Source organism: Orcinus orca, chromosome 6, assembly GCF_937001465.1.
Source record: "Orcinus orca chromosome 6, mOrcOrc1.1, whole genome shotgun sequence".
Taxonomy (NCBI): Eukaryota; Metazoa; Chordata; class Mammalia; order Artiodactyla; family Delphinidae; genus Orcinus; species Orcinus orca.
In genome coordinates, this window is record NC_064564.1 from 33319729 (window position 1) to 33342340 (window position 22612).

Here is a 22612-nt window from a genome sequence, read left to right on the forward strand (position 1 = left end):
GGCAGCCCCAGGCGCCGGCGGCAGCACCGTCGCCTCTGCCGCGCCAGCGGGCTGCAGGCACCTGGGGGCGGGCTGGGGGTCGCCGGCAGCGGCAGGAGGCGCTGTAGCGAGGGCTGTGGCGCGGGTCCCGCGGCGGCCGCAGGAGGGAGCGGGACAGCCGCGGTGGGCCAGGCCCCTCCTCCGGCTCCTGCGCGGCCACCTCCCGCCGGGCTCCGCCGGCGCCTGCAGTCGGCGCAGCGCCGCTCCGCGCCCGCAGCCCTGAGCGCCCGCGCGCGGGGCCAGCGGGGGCTTCGGCGGGCTACCGGGCGCGCGAGGCCATGGTCGTGGTCCCCTGACGGGCCGCGGCCGCCTCCATGAAGCGGAAGAGCGAGCGGCGGCCGAACTGGGCCGCCGCGCCCCCCTGCTCGCGGCGGTGCTCGTCGTCCTCGCCGGGAGTGAAGAAGAGCCGCAGCTCCACGTCGCAGGAACTGCACCACCTGGACCGGCAGGACGACCTGTACCTGGACATCACCGGTGAGCCGGCGAGCGATCGCATGGCGGGGCACCCCGGACACGCGGCACCCGGCGCGGGGGTCCTAGCCCACCCACCCGGGGCAGTAGAGGCGCCTCCCCGGGCCAGACTGACACGCCTCCACCCCCACCCCCATAAAAGCCAGAGCCGGCCACACCCCCTTCAGGATCCGGGCCCTGGGAGCGCCCCCCTACCCCGAGTTTTCTTCTGCGTTTGTTGCAAGCTGTAACTTTATCCGTTTTGCACCCTCCTACCCCAGCAAGATGGCCCCAGGGGTCACCTTTCTAAATTGCGGGCGTCTGCTCGGCGCCTCGGGATTTTCCTAAATTCGAGTTGATACCGCCTCCCGGGTTGCAAGCTCGGTTGGCCCTTAAGGAGTATGAACCTCCGAATCACTCCAAAGGATTCCCCGAGCGCGCTGAACACGCCGGCGCGGGAGCTGCAGTGTTTATTTGGCGTTTGCCAAACCTCCGCTGCTCTGTGGGAAATGGAGTCCCTCCCGCCTGGGGCGGCGTTCCCCGGCCCGGCGCGGAAGCCAGATCCTTGCCCTGGTCCTCATTGCTCTCGCCCCCTCCCCAGCGCGCGTATGAGCACGCCCCAGACCTCCTAGGGATAATTTCCCTGCCTTGCTTCCGGAATGTCACTTAGATGGCATTTGAACCGGTCAGCTTGATGAATGCCCAGAGTTGTCACTTTTGAGAAATCACAGGTAGAAAAGCAGCCGTTTGATAACTGCTTTATTATTAGTGCCTATTCTACAATTCTTGAAGACTTTATAAATCCAATTTGGGAGCCGTTGGGTTTGCCAGGATTGACACTGAAGCGTGTGAAGGCATTAAATGAGATAATGTTTGTGGAAACGCTTTGTCTACAATTTTGAGGGATTTTTCAGTCTGTTTTCTGTGGCGCAGAGTGTGTAAACCTCGGTGTGTTGGATTTTTATAAACTGTTTCCCGCCCATTGATAAACCAGGTAAGCTGGAGTGGTCAGAACATTAATTAAGAAGATGCTCAAACACAGAAATTTAGTAGAAATTATTTTCTAGGTCGATGGATAGTTGTTTTGGAACTAAGGTCCATTTCACAGAAAGTTGAGAGTAGAGCGGAAGGTATCTCGGCGTTGAGTGGATGGACCTTGGCGACAGAGGAGGTAGGCAGGAAGGGGTTGCCTTAAGTACCTGTCTCCGGCTGGCACCAGCCCAGGTCCACCGTAGCGCCTGGCGCTTTAGGAGGTAAAGCCCACTTGCTGAGGCTGAGACCAGATCCCACCACATTGTGTGCTCCCGGGGAGATGGCCCCGCAGAGGAGGGCCGCGGGTGCAGGACCCACACAGGCCTTATGCCTTGTTATGTATACCTCTTCGAAGGACCTTGTTGAATAGCATTTAATTTGGGGGCAAGTAACACACTTACTTGGTACAGAATTCTTAATTACAAAGGTAAAGAGGAGTATTATATATAGTGAAAAGTTGGTCTCAGCCACCGGGTGTTTTTCCCCAGAGGCAACTTATGTTCCTAGTTTCTTGTGAATCCTTACAGAAATAGACTGCATGGTTACACGTATACATTCTCTACCGTACATAAGCACGGCAGCATACAATACGTTGTTTTGCACATTGTTTTCACAGTATTTCTTAGCAGAAAGACTGTTCTGTATTAGTACATGCAGAACTGCCTCATTTGGTTTTAATTACTGCTTCTGCCAAAATAGATATGGTTTAAAAGTATAAAACCATAAAATGGTGTATGTGGATTTAAATGTATATGTATATGTTTTATGACTTGTTTATATATATGTGTATGTTTTATGACTTGTTTAGACAGTTCCCTATTGGAGACACTTGTCTCCAATCAAAAAGGAAGAGTCTGACAGCAAAGTCATTGGGGTAAATCTTGCTTCTTTATGGAAAAAAAGATGCAATGTGGCTGGCTTTCCTGAGGTAGTGATCAATGAATTAATTTCAGAAAACGTCACCAAGCAGAATATTGAGGAAATAGTTGGTGCACTATATAAAATCATAATACTCGTATTTAGATGACAAGCCCAGATAATGGAAGGGTCCAATCTCAGTGTAAGATCACTCCAGGGGAGTTAAGGAAATCAACTTCCCCTACAATTTCTCCAGATGTCCCTTAGTGACAGTCTTGTATTCCTGGGAATAATAATACTTAATCAGTTTGATTGGTGTGATATACAAGACAAAGTAACTTTGGATGCAAGGTGAGGATTTCTTTTTACTGGGCTTGTAGGAAACGCTTGAGGCCTCATCCTCAGCAAATGGCAACCTGGTAGCATCCTTCCCAACTTGTTTTTCCCTCAGTTATTGTTTTCTAAAAGCAGTGCATGCGCATTTTTAATGTCAAACATTACTAAAGGAGATATATAAATATAGTTAGTCCCCCTTGCCTGGTAATATTTTCTTTCCCTTCAGTTTTCTACTCATATTCAAGTTTCTACAAATTGTACTATACCAGTAAGAGCGGTCCTCTTTTTAATGGCTGCATGTTGTGGCATTGTATGGCTGAATTGTGATTTATTTAATGCTAATAAATAAATGGTTATTTGGGGGTTTTCCAATCCCTACTGCAAATGGCTGCAGTAGCATCAGTGTACATGTCTACCTACACGTGTGACTGTGTAAACTTGAAGTGAAGAGGCCAGGCCAAAGTATATATAGGTTTATCCATTTGTGAGTGGACTTTTGGGGCAATTATGAATAATGCTGCTATGAACGTTCACGTACAAGTTTTTGGGTATATACCAAGGAGTAGAATTCCTTTGGGTATATACCTAGGAGTAGAACTGCTGGATCACATGGTAACTGCCAGGCTTTTTTCCAAAGCAGCTGTACCACCAGCATTCTCACTAGCAATGTATGGATTATTCCACATTCTCACCAACATTGTTATAGGATTGTGAAGATTCTTTCCCAGTGGGGTTGGTTTGTAAACATTATTACTTCTGCCCACTCTGCCTTTAAATACATTACTTTTTTTTTTTTTTTAAACTTTGGTCCCTTCACATTTTTATTACAGTCTATTTTATCTATAGGTTGAATTCCCATAGATCCCAGGGTATTTCATGTGTGTACATTTAACATAGGAGGCTTAATTCCTATTTTTGTTCCTCTCTCTTTTGTTATGTGGTCATTATTTATTGTCTATCCTGCCACCCCGATATACTGGACACTACTCTTACTAGGAGCAGACTGACCCAGGTTTTATTCCTAAGCAGACCCCATCAACCTCTCATTGACCATTCATTCAGTTCTTGCCATATGCAATGACATGGAATTTTACCTGTATTCCTGGTGCAGTTCCAGTGCACCATGTGAAAGAAAGGTTATAAATACAGTATAAACTGTATATGTTAATGCTAAAGAGGTAACTGAGTAAAGATAAGATCCTAACGAGTTATCAGTCAGGTAGCAGGGGGAAGAAGGGAAGCGAGGAGGGCTTTCAGTTGGATTTGGAGCTAGGTATCTAGATGAGAGAAATACCAAGGGAAAAAATGTTGGACACAGTCAGGTTTTGTTGTTGTTGTTTGTTTGGTTTTGGTTTTTTTTTTTTTGCCCATGCGGCTTGTGGGATCTTAGTTCCCTAACCTGGGACCTTGGCAATGAAAGAGCGGAGTCCTAACCACTGGACCACCAGGAAATTCCCCACAGTCAGGTTTTTGATTTTCCTATGAACCTCCTTGTGGCCAGAAGTCTGAATCTTTTTGATCTCTATACATTCCTGTCCCTTAAATAGGGCCCTCTGTAAATGACATTGCACATTTTCCTTTCCTCTTTATTAATATAGAAAAAAAATTAAAGGCTATAACATGACTGCATAATCTGTTTTTGATAATTTATAGGATTTAATAGTTGGTACAGAAGTTCAATTTATTTTACTTTTTTTTTTTTAATTTCTGACTAGTAACAAAAATTGTCAATAACTGTTGGCTTAAAAATATTCTTGGTGGTTTGTCTTAAATTGAAAAATACTTTTTTTCAGTGTCTGCCATTATGTTCTACCTTTTAAAGAGTGTCTATATTATAACAGTAACTAATTTTATTGGAGAAGCTCTAATTGAGGTCAGGATTGTTATTTAAAAGCATTGATTAATGGTGTATTGGATACTCATCAAATAAAATGAAACAGATACAGCACTACTCCTCCCCCCTTCTTTTTAGGATTTTAAAAATCACGCTAGACATCATTAGACAGGGAAAATTTATTCATTAATTGAAGTATTTTTGAATGCTTACTATGTAAAATAGTCATGTGTATTCATTGTTTGCAGTGATAGAAATATATTTTTCTTGATAGAAAAGGAATGCTGTTAACCTGGGGCACTGATTCAAGGAGGAAATAAATTAATTTTTCTTCAATGGTTTCATGTAGTAGATTGAGTTTCAGTAACTGAAACTCATCAAAGTCTGTAGTGTTCATTTTTCTTCTTACTTATGACTTATGTCTATACTTACTCTCTGCGTAATGTGAATTTACTTTCTTGATTTATGTGCTCGCTTAATTCTTCAACATCTTTACTTCTGATGGCATTATGTTAGTCATCTGCTTTGAGTCTCATTCCTTAGGCACCAATAAAAAGGCAAAAACTTAACACAGTTTCAGTGTTGCTGCCACATAAAGAGTGTTTGGGCATAAAGATGAGGGGGAGGTGGAATAACTGGGTTACACAGATAGTTTTTTTTTTTTTTAATATTTCTTTATTTATTTGGCTGCACTGGGCTTAGTTGCGGCATGTGGGATCCTCATTGAGGCATGCGGGATCTAGTTGCCTGACCAGGGATTGAACCTGGGCCCCCTGCATTGGGACTGCGAAGTCTTAACCACTGGAGCACCAGGGAAGTCCCACAGAGATGGTATTAATGCCAGGAGTTGACAGCACAAATTAACTGCGCTGTGCCTTAGAATGGGAATGAATTTCTCCAAATTTTGTTGGGGTTGGGGAGAGCTGGAATGAAACCACTTTGTGGATTTTTAGGATGGAAAGAAGGCACTGGCACATACCAATGACATTTCTTGGAAATTTCTGAGATAGTCTCCTGGGAACTCTGAATTGATGGACCTGGTATTTTTTGAAAGACTTTTAAGAAATCCCCTAGGAATTTCACAGTTGTCCATTTTTCCCTGTGAAGAAGCCAAGACCAGAGATAAGTAATTTTGCAAATTTGTACAATAAGTTTGCAAATTTGCAAACTGCAAATTAATGCAGTTTCTTTTTGGGAAAGTCATGATCACCTGCCTTTTATTCTTTCTGACAGATAAAGCTGCTTCACAGTTATACATAAATGATTTCTTGAACATCTACTAGTTAGTCCTTTGCTACTTTGGCTAGTAGATGATGTCATAGTAGATGCTCCATAAGTAGTATCTATGAAGTTGAATTTAGAGAGATGAATAATTATCTAGTGAATTTGGAAAAATGAGCAAACTACACAATTCAGGTCTTTCAGAGCTCATGCTATTTTCCAAGTTGGCCATCATTACACCCCTGATCTTCCAGATATTTCATTTCTTCAGCAAACATGTAATGAATATCTATTCTGCCAGCCTTTTTTTTTTCCTCCTTCAAGTGCATAAAATAGGTCACTGCTGGGAGATAGTCCCTGCTCTCGTAGAGGTTATGTTCTCTGCTTTACTTGAGAAAATAAAACTTGGAGGGTTTGAAGGAGAACTAATCTGAAGAGGAACCATATCTTGGTTGAAATCTTTGGGGAAGAAAAACTTTGATGGTAGCGTTTTTGAAGAGCTAATTCTGGTAGTTAGGCTCGAGGACACCAGGGAAAGCTGGTGTCTCCCCACACAGGGGCTGAACACAGCCAGATTTAATAACCTTTTGGAGCCTGGATTCTCTCATCTGTTTAAAAATAAAAAGTCTGCAGAGTTGTTGGGAGGATGAAATGAAGGGGATGCATGTTAAGTGCCTGGCTTGGTGCCTCGCTGACAACCGGGGCTCCATAAATGATCTCTGGTATTACAAGTGTGCCAGCAGTGGGCAAGCCCGGGGGGTACAGAGGGCACACTGAGTCATCATGGTTGGGAGGGTTTCAGGCTCAGAAGCAAACATTTCCCCCATACGTGTACTTGCACAAAAGGTTCGGTGAATCAAAACAGTGAAAATGCAGTGTGTTCCTCTCCCTGCTTCTGAATGTAATCTTCAGGGCAGAAACGCTGCAGATGAGGCTGGCTCAGCATTTGTCAGAGACGTGGAGGAGGTTTGGCGCCGTGTTGATAATCTTTTCTGCCTTGGGAAAAACGTTACAGTTTCACTTTAAAGATTTCTTGTAAGAGGAAGAATAAACCAAAACTCTTCGGAGGCTATTATTACATGCTTTTATTATACTGAAGAGTTTGTATGTTGCTACTATTAAATTGCAGCTAAGTTTATGGGGGGTGGTTCTTCATAAAAATGCAAAGTCCTCATGGGAGAGCCTCAGGTAGAAGATTATTTTTAAAAAGTGTGTTAAGTTATTTACTGATAAAATACAAATTTTTCAGAGTGGCTAACTTAAAGCATGACTGTGCCCTAGTACATCCGTTTTAAAAGAGTATTTCACAGATCCAAAAGCTTTGACACTGGTGGTGCATATTATTGGCAGACAGGGTGTTTGTTTTGGGTAAAACAAATTACCTTTCAAAAGGCCTTTCTAATGTTTAATGTGTGGCACAGAGACCCAATTTATTTGGAAGGGGTGGGAATTAGAAAATAAGATAAATAAGAAATGATATCTTTAAATCTATTTTCTTTATTACACTGGGAAAAAATAATTTTAGTAGCCAGTATTTTGTTTTTCTTCCCATCCTAGCTACAGAATATTTTTATTTTAATCTTAGTAAGTCCTTTAAGGTCCTTCACACTAAAATTACTTTTATAATTGTCTTTAAAAAGAAATGAAAACATGGGTAGATTGGTTTATCTGAGTATTTAAAAGCCAGTCCTCACTTAGGCCAGGTACCATTATGAGTGAGGTAAGTAGGTCCAGGGGTTATTCTGGGCCAAAAGTGGAGAGATTGTATGGAGACAAAGAAAGTGGTGCGGCAGGAGCTAACCAATTTTCAAATACTGTTTCTTTACATTTTTTGATTTTTAGCTTCCAGGGTTGGTTAGTCACTTAATTTGTAGAAGTGCTGACTACCGTATTAGCCAGGGATTACCTTAGAAAACAATTTCCAAAATAAAATTGATTTTAACTTCTGCAACACAAGGTTATTTAACTGGAATTTGTACATCTCATCTGAATTCTCTAGTTTATTTGAAAGTTTTACGCCCTTCTCTCTCTCTCTTTTTTTCTATAGCTTTTCATGGATACTGCTCCAACAAAGGTATTCAGATCATTGACTCTACTTTGCAGTTCTTTGATGATTTTAAAACTGTAGATTTAATCTGTTAGTTGTGATTCTTGGTTCCGTCTCTTCCTGTTTGCTTGTCTTAATTTTAGTCTTAGGTAGCAGTTTTAGTTTTCTATAACTGTAGAGTATCTTTCATATGTTTACGACTTAAGTTGAAATCTGTCTTTATATGAAAAGTTCTGTTGGTTTCTGTGTACAGGTAATGCTGGAAGTAGTTTCTGTGATATTTTATGGGGTTAATTATGAATGCTATGTTTTGTATGGTGGATATTTTTGGTAATACTAAGTTTTTATTTTAATTAAATCTCACTTTTGTAAGCACTTGCCGAAAGGATACTTAGAATGAGTTGTTACGACAGCTGTTCTTGATCCCCACCCCCCCACCCCCCGTTACTTTAGTTATTTCTAGGCATTTCTTTGCTTAGTGGACAGGCATATATCTCACTTACTGTGTTTGGTAAGAGGGAAATCTCATGAAATGCCAACCTGAACTTTGGGAACAGGGGAGTTCTTTTGTATCCTATTAAAAAAAATTTTTTTTTAATATTCTGATTCCCTTTGATTTTCAGGCTCCTCAACCAAGGCCATTTACCAAAAGAACAAATCTGAATGGCCCCATATACTTATTATTTTCAATTGAAAATTTTCTGACTTTATCCTCTTCATCTTTTATTCAGCTCCTTTAATTTTTAGTATCATTTATATTCTAGAGGAGCAATTCTCTTAAGAGTCCTTTATTCACCAGTCAGTTCAAAGGTTTGGTCCCATTGTCTTTGAGGCTGAAAAGCTGAGGAAGCTAGGCAGGGTAAATTCATTCTAATTGCATAATATCACATATTGATTTCATTTCTCAGGTAGTTTACTTTTACACCATTAAAATTTGGTCGACAGTACACTTTTCACAAAAGAGAAAAACATCTTGTTCCTGATGTCAGTGATATTTGTTGTTCCTTCAAGTTCTAATTTGACAGTAAAATTACTTTCTTGGCACTGCTATGCAATTTATGACATTGATCTTTTTATACCCAATCCGTAATGCTATAATATCATTACAGATTATGAATTCTGCAAAGTCCTCTATTTTAGGACCATCTCAGCTGAATCATTCTCTGCATTTTGCTCATTTATCCTCATTTGTATTCGTATGAATTGTGCTATGGAATTTATTCAACAAATATTTATTGAGCAACTACTTTGAACAAGGCAGTGGGCCAAGTATTACTGAGGAAGGGAGGAGGGGATATGAAGATTTAATAACAACATGCTCATTATCACTGAAAGATTGAGAAGGCATACACTCTTAAGTCATCATCTCAATGAAGACAGGCAGTGAAGGAATCAGTCATTATGTAATTTTGCTCTCTTAATTTAAACAGTGTCAGTTTGAGAGAAATTTGTGATGGAAATGTTACTTGATAATTCCTACACAAAGTGAGTTATTTTTTTCAATATGTGGTCAAAATGACCTGTCTTATGGTGTCTTTCTCGTGTATGTGTGTGTGTGTGTGTGTGCGTGTATGTTTTAACCTTTAAAAGATGAGAAAAAGCTTCATTTTGGTATATAACTAATCATATATATGTATGATATGAATATATGCATACAGTTAATAATATCCTGGAAACTATCCCTCTACTAACACAGAGCCAAAGTGAAAGGTCTGAATTCCAATTAATTCTGTATCACTAATTTGAATGTCAAAGTATCCCACAGGACATAACTTAAAATGAGATACTTTGTTTTATTTTTAAGAATACCTTATTTATTGGGAAGAAGTAATTATAGAGCACCTTTTAAGTTGAGTATTGCTTCTTAAATTGGAGGCACTAAAGATGGCTAAATATTTTAAGAACTATATTTGGTATGTGTGACTTTTAAACTGAAAAGCATTCTGATTTTCACATTCTTTTATAGGTGCTGAGGAAGAATTGCTTTGACACGAATGTGTAGCAGAATTAACATTATGGTTTTACATTTTGGGGAGCTGTTCTCAATCTGCTCTTAGAATTTTTTTATTGTACTGCTGTCATTAGATAGCTTTCTGGAAGCACCTAATACATGAAACAAGCATCTTAACATTCATTTATTTCCTTTTTGACAGTGTACTGTCAAAAAAGCTTAGAATTTAGCGCGCAAACACAACTGAGGTTGGGATTTTAACTCCACTATTATATTCTAATTTTAAACTATTGTGACTAAAAGGGCTTGAAGTAAAAACATATCCATTCAGGATATGTTTGAGTGCGTATTATAGTCTCATCCTTGCAACGGGTGCTGCAAGAGCTGCGATAGAGATTTCATAGTTGACCCCGGATCTCTGGAAAGTGACACTAGTACATGGAACTGGGTGATATCTATATATCTTCTGTATCACATAGAGGAACTTATCTGTGAATATCATGGACACTCAAAGATAGATGCCTCTGAATGAATGTGATCCTTGGAAAGGAGGCTTGAGCTATGTTTTAAAAGATTCTCTTATATTCCCCTGCAGAACCAGCAGGAACTGTTCTTGATCACAGTAACACACAGTAGTCTCTGCTTTCTCCTTCCTCCTGACAATACCATTGCTACTACTGTGGTGGCATTTGTATGTGTGAAGGGTGATTACTGGGATTGGGGATAGACTCTATCCCAGCATGGGATACCCCCCCTCCCCGACCTGTCCTGTTCTTGTATTCAGCAGTTAACCTGAATTAAATAATAACTTTGCTCCAAAATGGAAAAATACTTTATTTAGTGAAATCTCTCTTACTCAAGAGGGCAGGAAAAGGAAGATAAACCTTAAAACATTTTTTATTTAATAGGACCTATTCAGATTATTTTGAACAAATACATTTTTAGAGGCTAAATTTGTGGATTCAGAAGACAATCATTTCCAGGCACAGTGCTAAAGGAATTTTTTTTTTTCTTGTGGAACACTTGCAAATTTCCAAAATAAAAATGTTGGCTATTCCAAAGGTTAAGCAATAAACTTGGATTTTTAAAAAACATCCATGCTTTGGATTAAGGACTGTATTTTAAAATGATTTCAGAAAACAAGTATTATTCTAATATAGAGATTTATGAAAAGGATTAATAAATTTTGTTTTATGCCACAGAAGCAGTTTTTAAATAATGCCAATTTCTTTTGTGTACCTTTTACACACCCCATTTAACATAACTATATGCAGTGCTGCTTTGTTGTAATTATATTGTCTTCAAAACATTTTACTAAGAATAAAATAGGCATATATAAAACTGCAGTCAATGTCTTGTTTCGGATTCCCCCAGAACAGACTGAGTCAAGGATTCCAAGGCAAGCACTTTCTTTAGGAGATGGTCCCAGGCAACTCTCAAAGTGAAGTAGGTAAGTGAGAGGATCAGGAGGTGCAGGCCTTAGACCGCTCATTAGCAAGCAAGTTACTTACTGTGGTAGCTGTAGTTTGATCCCACAGGGGAAATCTGGGAGCCAGTGTAGAACAAGTGCGGATGGAAGGGGGCTGGGATATTTGTACACTAGTAACTCAGAGGGTGAGTGATAATTTTGAAGTGCTGTGAGGGCAGCCCAAATGGGCTCTGCAGGTGGGTGAAAGTCCTGAAAGAAATGTTGGTATAATTGCAATGTGTGCTGAGAAGGGGAGGGTGGGAGCGGTGACTCCTGCAGTCGCTCATAGTATGGTTAAATTTTTTCTGTGAGCTCTTAGTGCTATTAGTATTTTTTTAGCTATTTAGCCCTCAACCATTATCCCAAGTTGAGTGTGTTATTGTCACTGTGCTGTGTCCTGGTGAGGCAATTTTGATAGCAAATGTTGGGAGAAGGCACACACGTGACAGGGCGGGTTTGTTAGAAAGAACCAGTGGGAGAGTACTAAGCTGGATGTTTATGATGCGAGCTTAATGAACCATTTGCAAGGAATTGTTTAAGGAAACTAGGTAAAGATGTGTGTGCAGTTAAGGATAGTTGGAAGTTCTTTGATTTTTATGAAAGGCTTTATAAAGATCCCTGTAGCTTGGAGATTTAACTAACAGTTGTGATTAGCATCTAGAAGAATTATGGCCAGAGACAATCCTGACTTCAGTAAATGTGAAGTGACTGGAAGGAGCTGAGCCATTGCCAATGTAGAATGCCAGGACTGATCTCCTTGGACACTCTGGATTCCGTGCAAGTACCATTTCCAAGAACTCCTCACCCCCAGCTAACTGGAGTTTATGCATACATGTGAAGTCAGCCACCTTATGTCATTTATTTCCAATAAGGCCAGATAACAAGCATTAGGTACTCTTGTGAGTGGTTCAAGATAAATAAATCTACTGATTTAATTGCTCAGGAGTTTATAATCAATGTATCATATGCGTGTACAAAGTGTTACACAAAGTAGGGAAATCACAGTTTACCTTGTGTAAGTAAGAGTTATTTTCCTGCCTTTTGGATGCTTTTTCCATATTATTAAAGCTTTGCATAGTCCCTTTTCATTTTTCTTTGGAAACAATAATTCAGTCTCTTTAACAGAGGGGGAAAATAGTCATACTGCTAATCTTGTGAGAGGTAGACTTTAACAATGCTGAAGCTTTCACAGGGGATCAAGATTCAGTAATAAAAGCCTTGACTTCGGAGACATTAGAAATAGTTTTTCATCATTTTCCTAAATATGAGTGGGCAGCTTTTAGAACTTATTAGAAAAACTAGTGCTGGTGATGTTTCCTGCCCTATAATCCTGTTCCATGTTCTTGAGGTGCATTCCTGATCCTGGGTTCCTGACACGTTTATCATTGGTCCGTGCAAGCCCCTTTATTAGTCTTTCTGTTTCTGAAATACGGCCCACTAAACAACACTCAGTATACTCTTCAACTAGAGTTGCTTGTTTTTCTTTTATGTTTTTTCTTTTCTTTATTTTTTGAATAGATAACACATGCACATGGTTCACAATTTAAAAGATACAAAAGAGTAAACAGCACAGAGTAAGATTCCCACTTTCACCTGTCACCTAGCTGCCTATTTCCCCTCTTCAGAATCAGTTGACAAAGCTGACCTCTTGTGTCTTACCAGAGGTTTTCTATGTATTTACAAATATATGTATATATGTGTATACAGATGTCTGTGTGTTTGTATCCTCTCATACAAATTATTGTCCATTATTCCCACTGATCTCTATCTTGCTTTTTTTCACTGCTCTTAGGTTGCTCATTGAGCCCAGAGTTGGAATAAAGTGAGCTGGAGGATCCTAGTGGGCCATGCTTTCAAGATGCTCTAGATTAAGATGTGATGATAATAGCCTCTGGGTTAGTCCGTGTATGCTCCATGTTAAGGTCCATGCTAAAACCTGTGTCTGTCCTCCACCTCCAATAAAGTTTCTAAGATATAGGTGCTCATTATTTTTTAAAAAGACAACACATAAAGAAAAGAAAAAGATCAGTGATGCTACTAGCAAGGGTGTTTTCTCTATCAGTTAGTTTAGGCTTGGTTATACTGTAATAGCAAGCCCCCTCCCAATCTCAGCAGTTTAACATAAAGATTTAATTCTTGTTTCTGTTTCACAGCCACTGTGGGTTGGCAGGGGTTTCTGCTTCCTGTAATTGTTTGGGGACCTAGGCTTATAAGTAGCAATGGTCTCTAATATTGCTGGTCCCTGTGCCAGAGGGGAAAAGAATGCTGTGGAGGGTCATGATCAACAATTAAATGCTCATTTTCGTCATAGTTCATTGGCCAGAATTAACCATGTGGTCCCACCCAACCACAGAGGGACAGGAATGTGCCTGTTAGGTGAACAGCATTAATGAGTACCACAGTTAGCCTTTTAGATTGTTCAGTGTATATTTGTATACATAGATATCTCGATAGAGAGATGTATTTTTATATCAATAAGATAAACACTAAGTAATTTTATCATTACTTTTTTCCACTTCATATGTTATAGCAGAATCTTTCATTGTCCTAAGTATGTGTCTAAATATGTATCTCTTTTGGATGCATATTATTCTATTATATGCCTATATAATAATGTATTTCCTTGTGGCTCCTCTCCTAAGGAAAATGTACCTTCATTTCCATAAAATTGGTAGAAATATTTAGAGGTTGTAGACCCTCCCCAGCCAAGCATTGGATTCCTATCATGGTCTCTAGGTTGTAAATATAAGTGCTATTTAGAATAACCTCTCTTCATCCCCTTTGTCCCCTCATGAAGTACCGTTTTATAATTTTTTTAACTTGATATTTTGTATTGTTTTTTGTTTTTGGCCACACCGCGAGGCTTGTGGGATCTTAGTTCCCTGACCAGGGATTGAACCCGGACCCTTGGCAGTGAAAGCATGGAGTCCTAACCAGTGGACCACCAGGGAATTCCCATAAACTTGATATTTTGTATAGGTAAATACAGTTGTCCCGCAGTATCTGTCGGGGATTGGTTCCAGGAGCCCTGTGTATATTATTAGGGAAATTATTATCTGTGATGATTTACAAATGTGTTTTCTATTTGTCATTTGCCTTTTGATTATCTTATAGTTGTGGTTGTGACGTGTGTTTACCATGCAAAGTTTGTAGGTGAACCTGCTAATCATTCCTCTTATGGCTTCTGGATTTTAAGTCATAGTTGATCTCAACAAAGCTATTAAGGAATTCTCATGTGTTTAATTTCTCCTGCACTGGCCTGCATGCTGTTGTTCTTAAGCATTTTACTCACACATATCATATATTATAAACCCCACAATATTGCTTTGGCCAAAAAGTTCGTTCGGGTTTTTCCGTAACGTGCTACCGAAACCCGAATGAACTTTTTGGCCAACCCAATATATTGTTATTACTTTTGTTAAAACAATCATCTTTTAAAGAGATACAATTGAGAAAAACCTTATATATTTACCCATGTAGTTACCATTGCTAGTGCCCTTCATTCCTTTGTGTAGATCCAGAGTTCCAAAAGGTATCATTTTCCTTCTGCCTGAAGGATGGTGTTTTTTTTGTTTTGTTTCTGTCTTTTAACATTTCTTATAGTCGGGTCTCTTTTACCTTTTTTGTAAAAAAGGTAAAAAAGGTAAAAAACATTTTGAATGTTTAAAAATGCCTTCATTTTTGAAACGTTCTTGCTTATTATGGAATTCAAGTTTGGCATTTTTCTTTCTGTACTTGTAAAGACATTGTTCTATTGTCTTATCACTTACATTGGTTCCTACAAGAAATCTGATGTCCTTATCTTTGTTTCTCTGTATGTAATATGTACTTTTTCCTCTGGCTGCTTTTAAGATTTTCTCTTTCTCACTGGTTTTGAGAATTTGATTATGGCATATTTTTCTTCACATTGTGCTCAGGACTTGAATTTCTTGGAGCTGTGTGTTTAAAGAGTTTATCAGTTCAGGAAATTTTCAACCATTATTTCTTAAAATTTTTTTTTCTGCCCATTCCCCCTCCTTAATATACAATTACCTGTATATTAGGCCATTTTAAGCTGTCCAAGAGCTCACAGATGGTCTTTTCAGTTTTGTTGGATTTTTTTTCCTTCTCTCCCTCACTTTCATTTGGATAGGTTTACTGCTATGCCTTCAAATTCACTACTATTTTCTTCTATTTTCTTATCAGCCATTAATCAAATCCAATGTATTCTTCATCTCAGATTGTAGTTTTCATTTTTAGAAAAGCTCGATTTGGGCGTTTTTTATATCTTCCATGTCTACATTTTTTTACTGTATTTAAAAAATAATAGCCCTTTGAGATGTAATTCACATATCATATAATCCACCCATTTAAAGTGTACATTTCAGTGGCTTATTTTTTTGTAATAGTATATTTTATGTAGTATTGAAATACTAAATATTTTAAAAATAGTATTTTGGGGGGGATAAATAGTATATTTACAGAGTTGTGCAACTATCCTCATAATCTAATTTTAGAACGTTTTCATTATCCAAGAAAGAAACTTTGTTCCTAATAGCAGTTATTCCCCATTCCCTTCACCTTCTCTTCCATCCCAGCCCTGGGCAACCACTAATCTACTTTCTGTCACTATAGATTTTTTATTTTGGACATTTCATATAAATGGGATTATACTATTATTGATATTTTGTGAGTAGTTTCTTTCACTTAGCATAATGTTTGAGGTTCATCCATGTTGTAACATGTATCATACTACATTCCTTTTTATGGCTGAATAATATTCCACTGTATGACTAGATCACATTAAACTTATATGTGTGTATATATAACTTTAGGTGGATATATATTTTATGTGGACATATATTTTCATCTACTAACAACATATGAATGCAGTTATGATAACTTTTTTTTTTTTTTTTTTTTTTTTATGATAACTTTTAATGTTTTTCTCTGCTAATTCTAACTTGTGCATCAGTTCTGAGTCTATTTTGATTCACTGAGTAGTCTCTTCATAATGGGTCATGCTTTTCTGCTTCCTTGCATGCCTGGCAATCTTCCAATGCTGAATTTTACCTTAGTGGACGCTGGATTTTTTTTTTTTTTTTTTTTTTTTGCGGTACACGGGCCTCTCACTGTTGTGACCTCTCCTGTTGCAGAGCACAGGCTCCGGACGCGCAGGCTCAGCGGCCATGGCTCACAGGCCTAGCCGCTCCGCGGCATGTGGGATCTTCCCGGACCGGGGCATGAACCTGTGTCCCCTGCAACAGCAGGCGGACTCTCAACCACTGCGCCACCAGGGAAGCCCTATTTTTGTATTTCTATAAATCTTCTTGAGTTTTGTTCAGGGATGCAGTTAAGTTACTAGTTTCATACTTTCAGTTCTTGCTTTTATGATTTATTAGGTGGGCCTGGATCGGTATTCATTTGAGGACTAATTATTCATTATTGAGGCAAGACCTTCCTGAGTTTTATCCAATGCCCTGTAACTTAGGAGTTTTCACAAAATGGCCTGGAAAACAAGTGCTCTCCCAGCCTGTGTGAATGCCAGACACTGATTGCTGTAATCCTTTCAGGTGGGCTCCAGTGGTTTCCTAACATGCGTGTTCTGTACGCGCAAATACTTGAGAGTTTTTACAAATCTCCAGGGTTCCCTCTCTGTGCAAGTTCCTTCTCTTTGGTACTCTGTACTATGAACTTTTGCTGCTTGGTTTCCCTGGATTCAGCTTCATCTCAACATGGAGTCTGCTGGGTTCTGCCTTGGTTTACCCTCTCTGTGCAGTGGCTGTAAGTTGGGGTAATTGCGGGACTCGCCTTTTTTTGTTTACTGTGTCTTGGGGATCACTGTCCTCCATTGCCTGATATCCAGAGTCCTGAAAACCATTATTTAATGTATTTTGTCTGTTTAAAAAAATTTTTTTTAGGAGGAATGGTAAATCTGGTCCCTGTTATTCTATCTTGGCTAGCAGTGGAAATCATGTGTTTTCTTATATATTTTATGTTTCATTTTCTTACATTTAAATATTTTCTCCATTTGAAATTTATTCTGCTGTAAGGTCATGGGAGCACTTTTATTTACTTTTTCAGATGGCTACCTAATACCATTTATTTACTCGACATCTGGTTTGATTTATCATCTTTATCAAGCATTAAGTTCCTGTATATGGCTGGGTCTGTTTCAGAACTTCTGTTGTATATATGTCTATCAGACACTAGGAACACTCTGTATTAGTAATGGAGTAATAATCTGGTAGTGCTAGCTCCTTCTTAGAATTCATTTAAAAATTTTTTTTCCTCCAGCTATTCCTGTTTGTTTATTCTTACATATTTTTCCATATGAATTTTAGGAGCAACTTGTCTATTCCATAAACAAACAAAAAATCCTGCTAGTTCTTACATGAATTAACCTGGAGAAAAATAATCTTTAGGATGATGGCTCTTCTGTCCACAAACATGGTATATCTTTTTGTTTGCTTAAGTCTTCTTTTCGGTAGCTCAGTAATGTGTTAAGATTTCATACCATACAATGTCTTACACTTTACTTGTTAAACTTTTTCTTAGGTACTTTAATCTTTGTTGTTACTATTACGAATGTGATTTTTTTTCTCTTCTGTTTATTTCACATATTAACAATTCTCTGAACAATTAGCTGAACTCTTTATGGAAAATATTTTAATTTTATTTAACTTTGACTCCACAGCACCTACCAAAGGGTTTGGAAAGTAGAAGTGGCAGTTCAATGTTTAGATGTTAGAATAAAGACTGAGGAGTTACTGTAACTACATTAATACTACATTTACAGTGTAGATGATTACCTCATGGCTTTGTTTTTAATTATTAAAGTTTAGGGATTGATCATTTTGATCTTGTTGCTATTTTCTTATTTACCCCTTGTAAATAAGACTCTATTAATATCCTTGTTTAGCTACCTGTTTTTGAACTATGTAGAGTAAGTTAGTATGGCTAATAGTGATTGTATTCAGTGAATAGATTTTTTTATTTGATAAGTGAGTAGGAATTTGCTTGAGAAGCAAAATGGTCTTTTAAAAACTTCGGGTTGGACTTCCCTGGTGGCGCAGTGGTTAAGAATCTGCCTGCCAGTGCAGGGGACATGGGTTCAAGCCCTGGTCTGGGAAGATCCCACATGCCACGGAGCTGCTGAGCCCACGCACCACAACTACTGAAGCCTGTGCACCTAGAGCCCATGCTCCGCAACAAGAGAAGCCACTGCATGAGAAGACCGCGCACCGCAACAAAGAGTAGCCCCTGCTCGCTGCAACTAGAGAAAGCTGGAGTGCATCAACGAAGACCCAACGCAGCCAAAAATAAATGAATAAATAAATTAATAAAAACAAACTCTGTGGAGCTAAAACATAAAAAAAACTTAGGGTTTTATGCTGCTGTAAGAAATTAAAGCAAAGACACAAATAAACGGAAAGACATTCCATGTTTGTGAATTGGAAGACTTAATATTGTTAAAATGTCCATAGTGTCCAAAGCGACCTGCAGATTCAGTCAGTCCCTATCAAAGTCCCAATGGCATATTTGTAGAAATTGAAAAAACATCCTAAAATTCATATAGGAAGACAAAGCTAAGACCTCACACTTCTGATTTCAAAACATACTACAAAGCTACAGTAATCAAAACAGTGTGGTACTCACCAATAAAAAAGGCAAAAAATTTAAAAACTCCCCATACCAAGTGTTGGGGAGGATGTGGAGCATTTAGAACTCTCATACCCTGCCATAAGGAGTGTGAAATGATACAACCACCATGGAAACCAGTTTGTCAGTTGCTTAGAAAGCTAAACATACATATCCCAGTGATCCCACTCTTATGTATTTACCAAAGGGAAAAGGTAACACATATTCACACAGACTTATACATGAATGTTCAAAGCAGCTTTCTTTGTAATAGGCAAAAATTGGAAACCACATAAATGTCCATGACCAGATGAATGGATTATCAAATTTTCATATATCCATACAATGGAATAATACTACTCAGCAATATAAAGGAGAGAACTATTGATAAATGCAACAAACCATATGGACCTTGAAATCATTAGGTGGAGTGAAAGAACACTGGTAAAAAGACAAACATACTCTTTTTTTGTTGTTTTTTTTTAATTGGAGTATACTTGCTTTACAATGTTGTGTTAGTTTCTGCTGTACAGTGAAGTGGATCAGCTATATGTGTACCTATATCCCTTCCCTGTTGGATCTCCCTCCCACCCACCTCCATCCAAACCATGTAGGTCGTCACAGAGCACCAAGCTGAGACCCCTGTGCTTTATAGCATGTTCCCGCTAGCTATCTATTTTATGCATGGTAGTGTATATATGTCAATCCTGATCTCCCAATTCATCCCACCCTCCCCTTCCCCCACTGTGTCCACATATCCGTTCTCTACGTCTATGTCTCTATTCCTGTCCTGCAGAGAGGATCATCTGTACCATTTTTCTAGATTCCACATATATGCATTGATATATAATATTTGTTTTTCTCTTTCTGGCTTACTTTTCTCTGTATGACAGACTCTAGGTCCATCCACATCTCTACAGATGACCCAGTTTCTTTCCTTTTTATGGTTGAGTAATATTCCATTGTATATATGTACCATATCTTCTTTATCCATTCATCTGTCGATGGACACTTAGGTTGCTTCCATGTCCTGGCTATTGTAAATAGTGCTGCAATGAACATTGTGGTACATGACTCTTTTTGAATTATGGTTTTCTCAAGGTATATGCCCAGTAGTGCGATTGCTCGGTCATATGGTAGTTCTAATTGTCGTTTTTTAAGGAACCTCCATACTATTCTCCAGAGTGGCTGTATCAATTTATGTTCCCACCAACAGTACAGAAGGGTTCCCAGTACAAAAGCATTCTCCAGCATTTATTGTTTGTAGGCTTTTTGATGGTGGCCATTCTGACCGGTGTGAGGTGACACATCGTAGTTTTGATTTGCATTTCTCTAATAATTTAGTGATGTTAAGCATCTTTTCATGTGCCTCTTGGCCATCCGTACGTCTTCTTTGGAAAAATGTCTAATCAGGTCTTCCGGCCATTTTTTAATTGGGTTGTTTGTATTTTTGCTATTGAGCTACATGAGCTGTTTGCATATTTTGGAGATTAATCCGTTGTCCATTGCTTCGTTTGCAAATATTTTCTCCCATTCTGAGAGTTGTCTTTTTGTCTTGTTTATGGTTTCCTTTGTTGTGCAAAAGCTTTTAAGTTTAATTAGGTCCCATTTATTTATTTTTGTTTTTATTTTCATTACTCTAGGAGGTGGGTCAAAAAAGATCTTGCTGTGGTTTATGTCAAGAGTGTTTTTCCTATGTTTTCCTCTAAGAGTTTTATAGTGTCTGGTCTTACATTTAGGTCTTTAATCCATTTTGAGTTTATTATTGTGTATGGTGTTAGATAGTGTTCTAATTTCATCTTTTTATATGTAGCTGTCCAGTTTTCCCAGCACCACTTATTGAAGAGGCTGCCTTCTCTCCATTGTATGTCCTTGCCTCCTTTGTCATAAATTAGGTGGCCATATGTGCGTGGGTTTATCTCTGGGTTTCTATCCTGTACGATTGAGCTTTACTTCTGTTTTTGTGCCAGTACCATCCTGTCTTGATTACTGTACCTTTGTCATATAGTTTAACATGGGGAGCCTGATTCCTCCAGCTCCATTTTTATTTCTCAAAATTGCTTTGGTTTTCTGGGTCTTTTGTGTTTCCATACAAATTGTAAAATTTTCTGTTCTAATTCTGTGAAGATTGCCATTGGTAATTTGATAGGGATTGCATTGAATCTGTAGATTGCTTTGGGTAGTGTAGTCATTTTCACAATATTGATTCTTCCAATCCAAGAACATGGTATATCTATCTCTCCATCTGTGTCATCTTTGAGTTCTTTTATCACTGTCTTGTAGTTTTCTAAGTACAGGTCTTTTACCTCCTTAGGTAGGTTTATTCCTAGGTATTTTATTCTTTTTGCTGCAATGGTGAATGGGATTGTTTCCCTAATTTATCTTTCTGATCTTTTGTTGTTAGTGAATAGGAATGCAAGAGATTTCTGTGCATTAATTTTGTAACCTGAAACTTTACCACATTCATTGATTAGCTCTAGTAGTTTTCTGGTGGCATCTTTAGGATTCTCTATGTATAGTATCATGTCATCTGTGAACAGTGACAGTTTTACTTCTTCTTTTCCAGTTTGTATTCCTTTTATTTCTTTTTCTTCTCTGATTGCTGTGGCTAAAACTTCCAAAACTATGTTGAATAATAGTGGTGAGAGTGGGTAACCTTGTCTTGTTCCTGATCTTAGTGGAAATGGTTTCAGTTTTTCACCATTGAGAATGGTATTTACTGTGGGTTTGTCATATATGGTCTTTATTATGTTGAGGTAGGTTCCCTCTATGCCTACTTTCTGGGGAGTTTTTTTTTTTTTATCATAAATGGGTGTTGAATTTTGTCAAAATTTTTTCAGCATCTCTTCAGATGACCATATGGTTTTTATTCCTTAATTTGTTAATATGGTCTATCACATTGATTGATTTGCATATGTTGAAGAATCCTTGTATTCCTGGGATAAATCCCACTTGATCATGGTGTATGATCCTTTTAATGTATTGTTGGATTCTGTTTGCTAATATTTTGTTGAGGATTTTTGCATCTATGTTCATCAGTGATATTGGTCTGCAATTTTCTTTTTTTGTGATACCTTTGTCTGGTTTTGGTATCAGGGTGATGGTGGCCTCGTAGAACGAATTTGGGAGTGTTCTTCCCTCTGCAATTTTTGGGGAGATTTTGAGAAGGATGGGTGTTAGCTCTTCTCTAAATATTTGATAGAATTCTCCTGTGAAGCCATTTGGTCCTGTACTTTTGTTTGCTGGAAGATTTTTAATTACAGTTTCAATTTCATTACTTGTGATAGGTCTGTTTATATTTTCTAATTCTTCCTGGTTCAGTCTTGGAAAATCTTACCTTTCCAAGAATTTGTCCATTTCTTCGAGGTTGTCCATTTTATTGGCATATAGTTGTTTGTAGTAGTCTCTTATGATGCTTTGTATTTCTACAGTGTCAGTTGTGATTTCTCCTTTTTCATTTCTAATTTTATTGATTTGCATCCTCCCTTTTTTTCTTGATTAGTCTGGCTAAAGGTTTGTCAATTTTGTTTATATTCTCAAGAACCAACTTTTAGTTTTATTAATCTTTCTGTTGTTTTCTTTGTTTCTGTTTCATTTATTTCTTCTCTGATCTTTATGATTTCTTTCCTTCTACTGACTTTGGGTTTTCTTTGTTCTTCTTTCTCTAGTTGCTTTAGGCGTAAGGTTAGATTGTTTATTTGAGATTTTTCTTGTTTCTTGAGGTGAGATTGAATTACTATAAACTTCCCTCTTCGA

The 22612-nt window shown here is 38.6% G+C and overlaps 1 protein-coding gene across 7 annotated transcripts in view; it reads left to right on the plus strand.

Annotated features, from left to right (window-relative positions):
- Positions 1–327: 327 nt before the first annotated feature.
- The window catches only part of CDC14B (cell division cycle 14B), a 107702-nt gene continuing 85417 nt past the window's right edge, over positions 328–22612 (plus strand). For 3 of the 7 annotated variants that reach the window (XM_049711517.1, XM_049711515.1, XM_049711516.1), the window contains exons 1-2: positions 328–513; positions 7818–7844. In XM_049711517.1, coding sequence (XP_049567474.1) covers positions 354–513; positions 7818–7844 — 187 coding nt within the window. In that variant the 5' untranslated portion in view covers positions 328–353. The remainder of the gene's footprint in view (positions 514–7817; positions 7845–22612) is intronic. The other 4 variants (XM_049711519.1, XM_033411414.2, XM_033411411.2 and 1 more) reach the window with 2 other exon arrangements.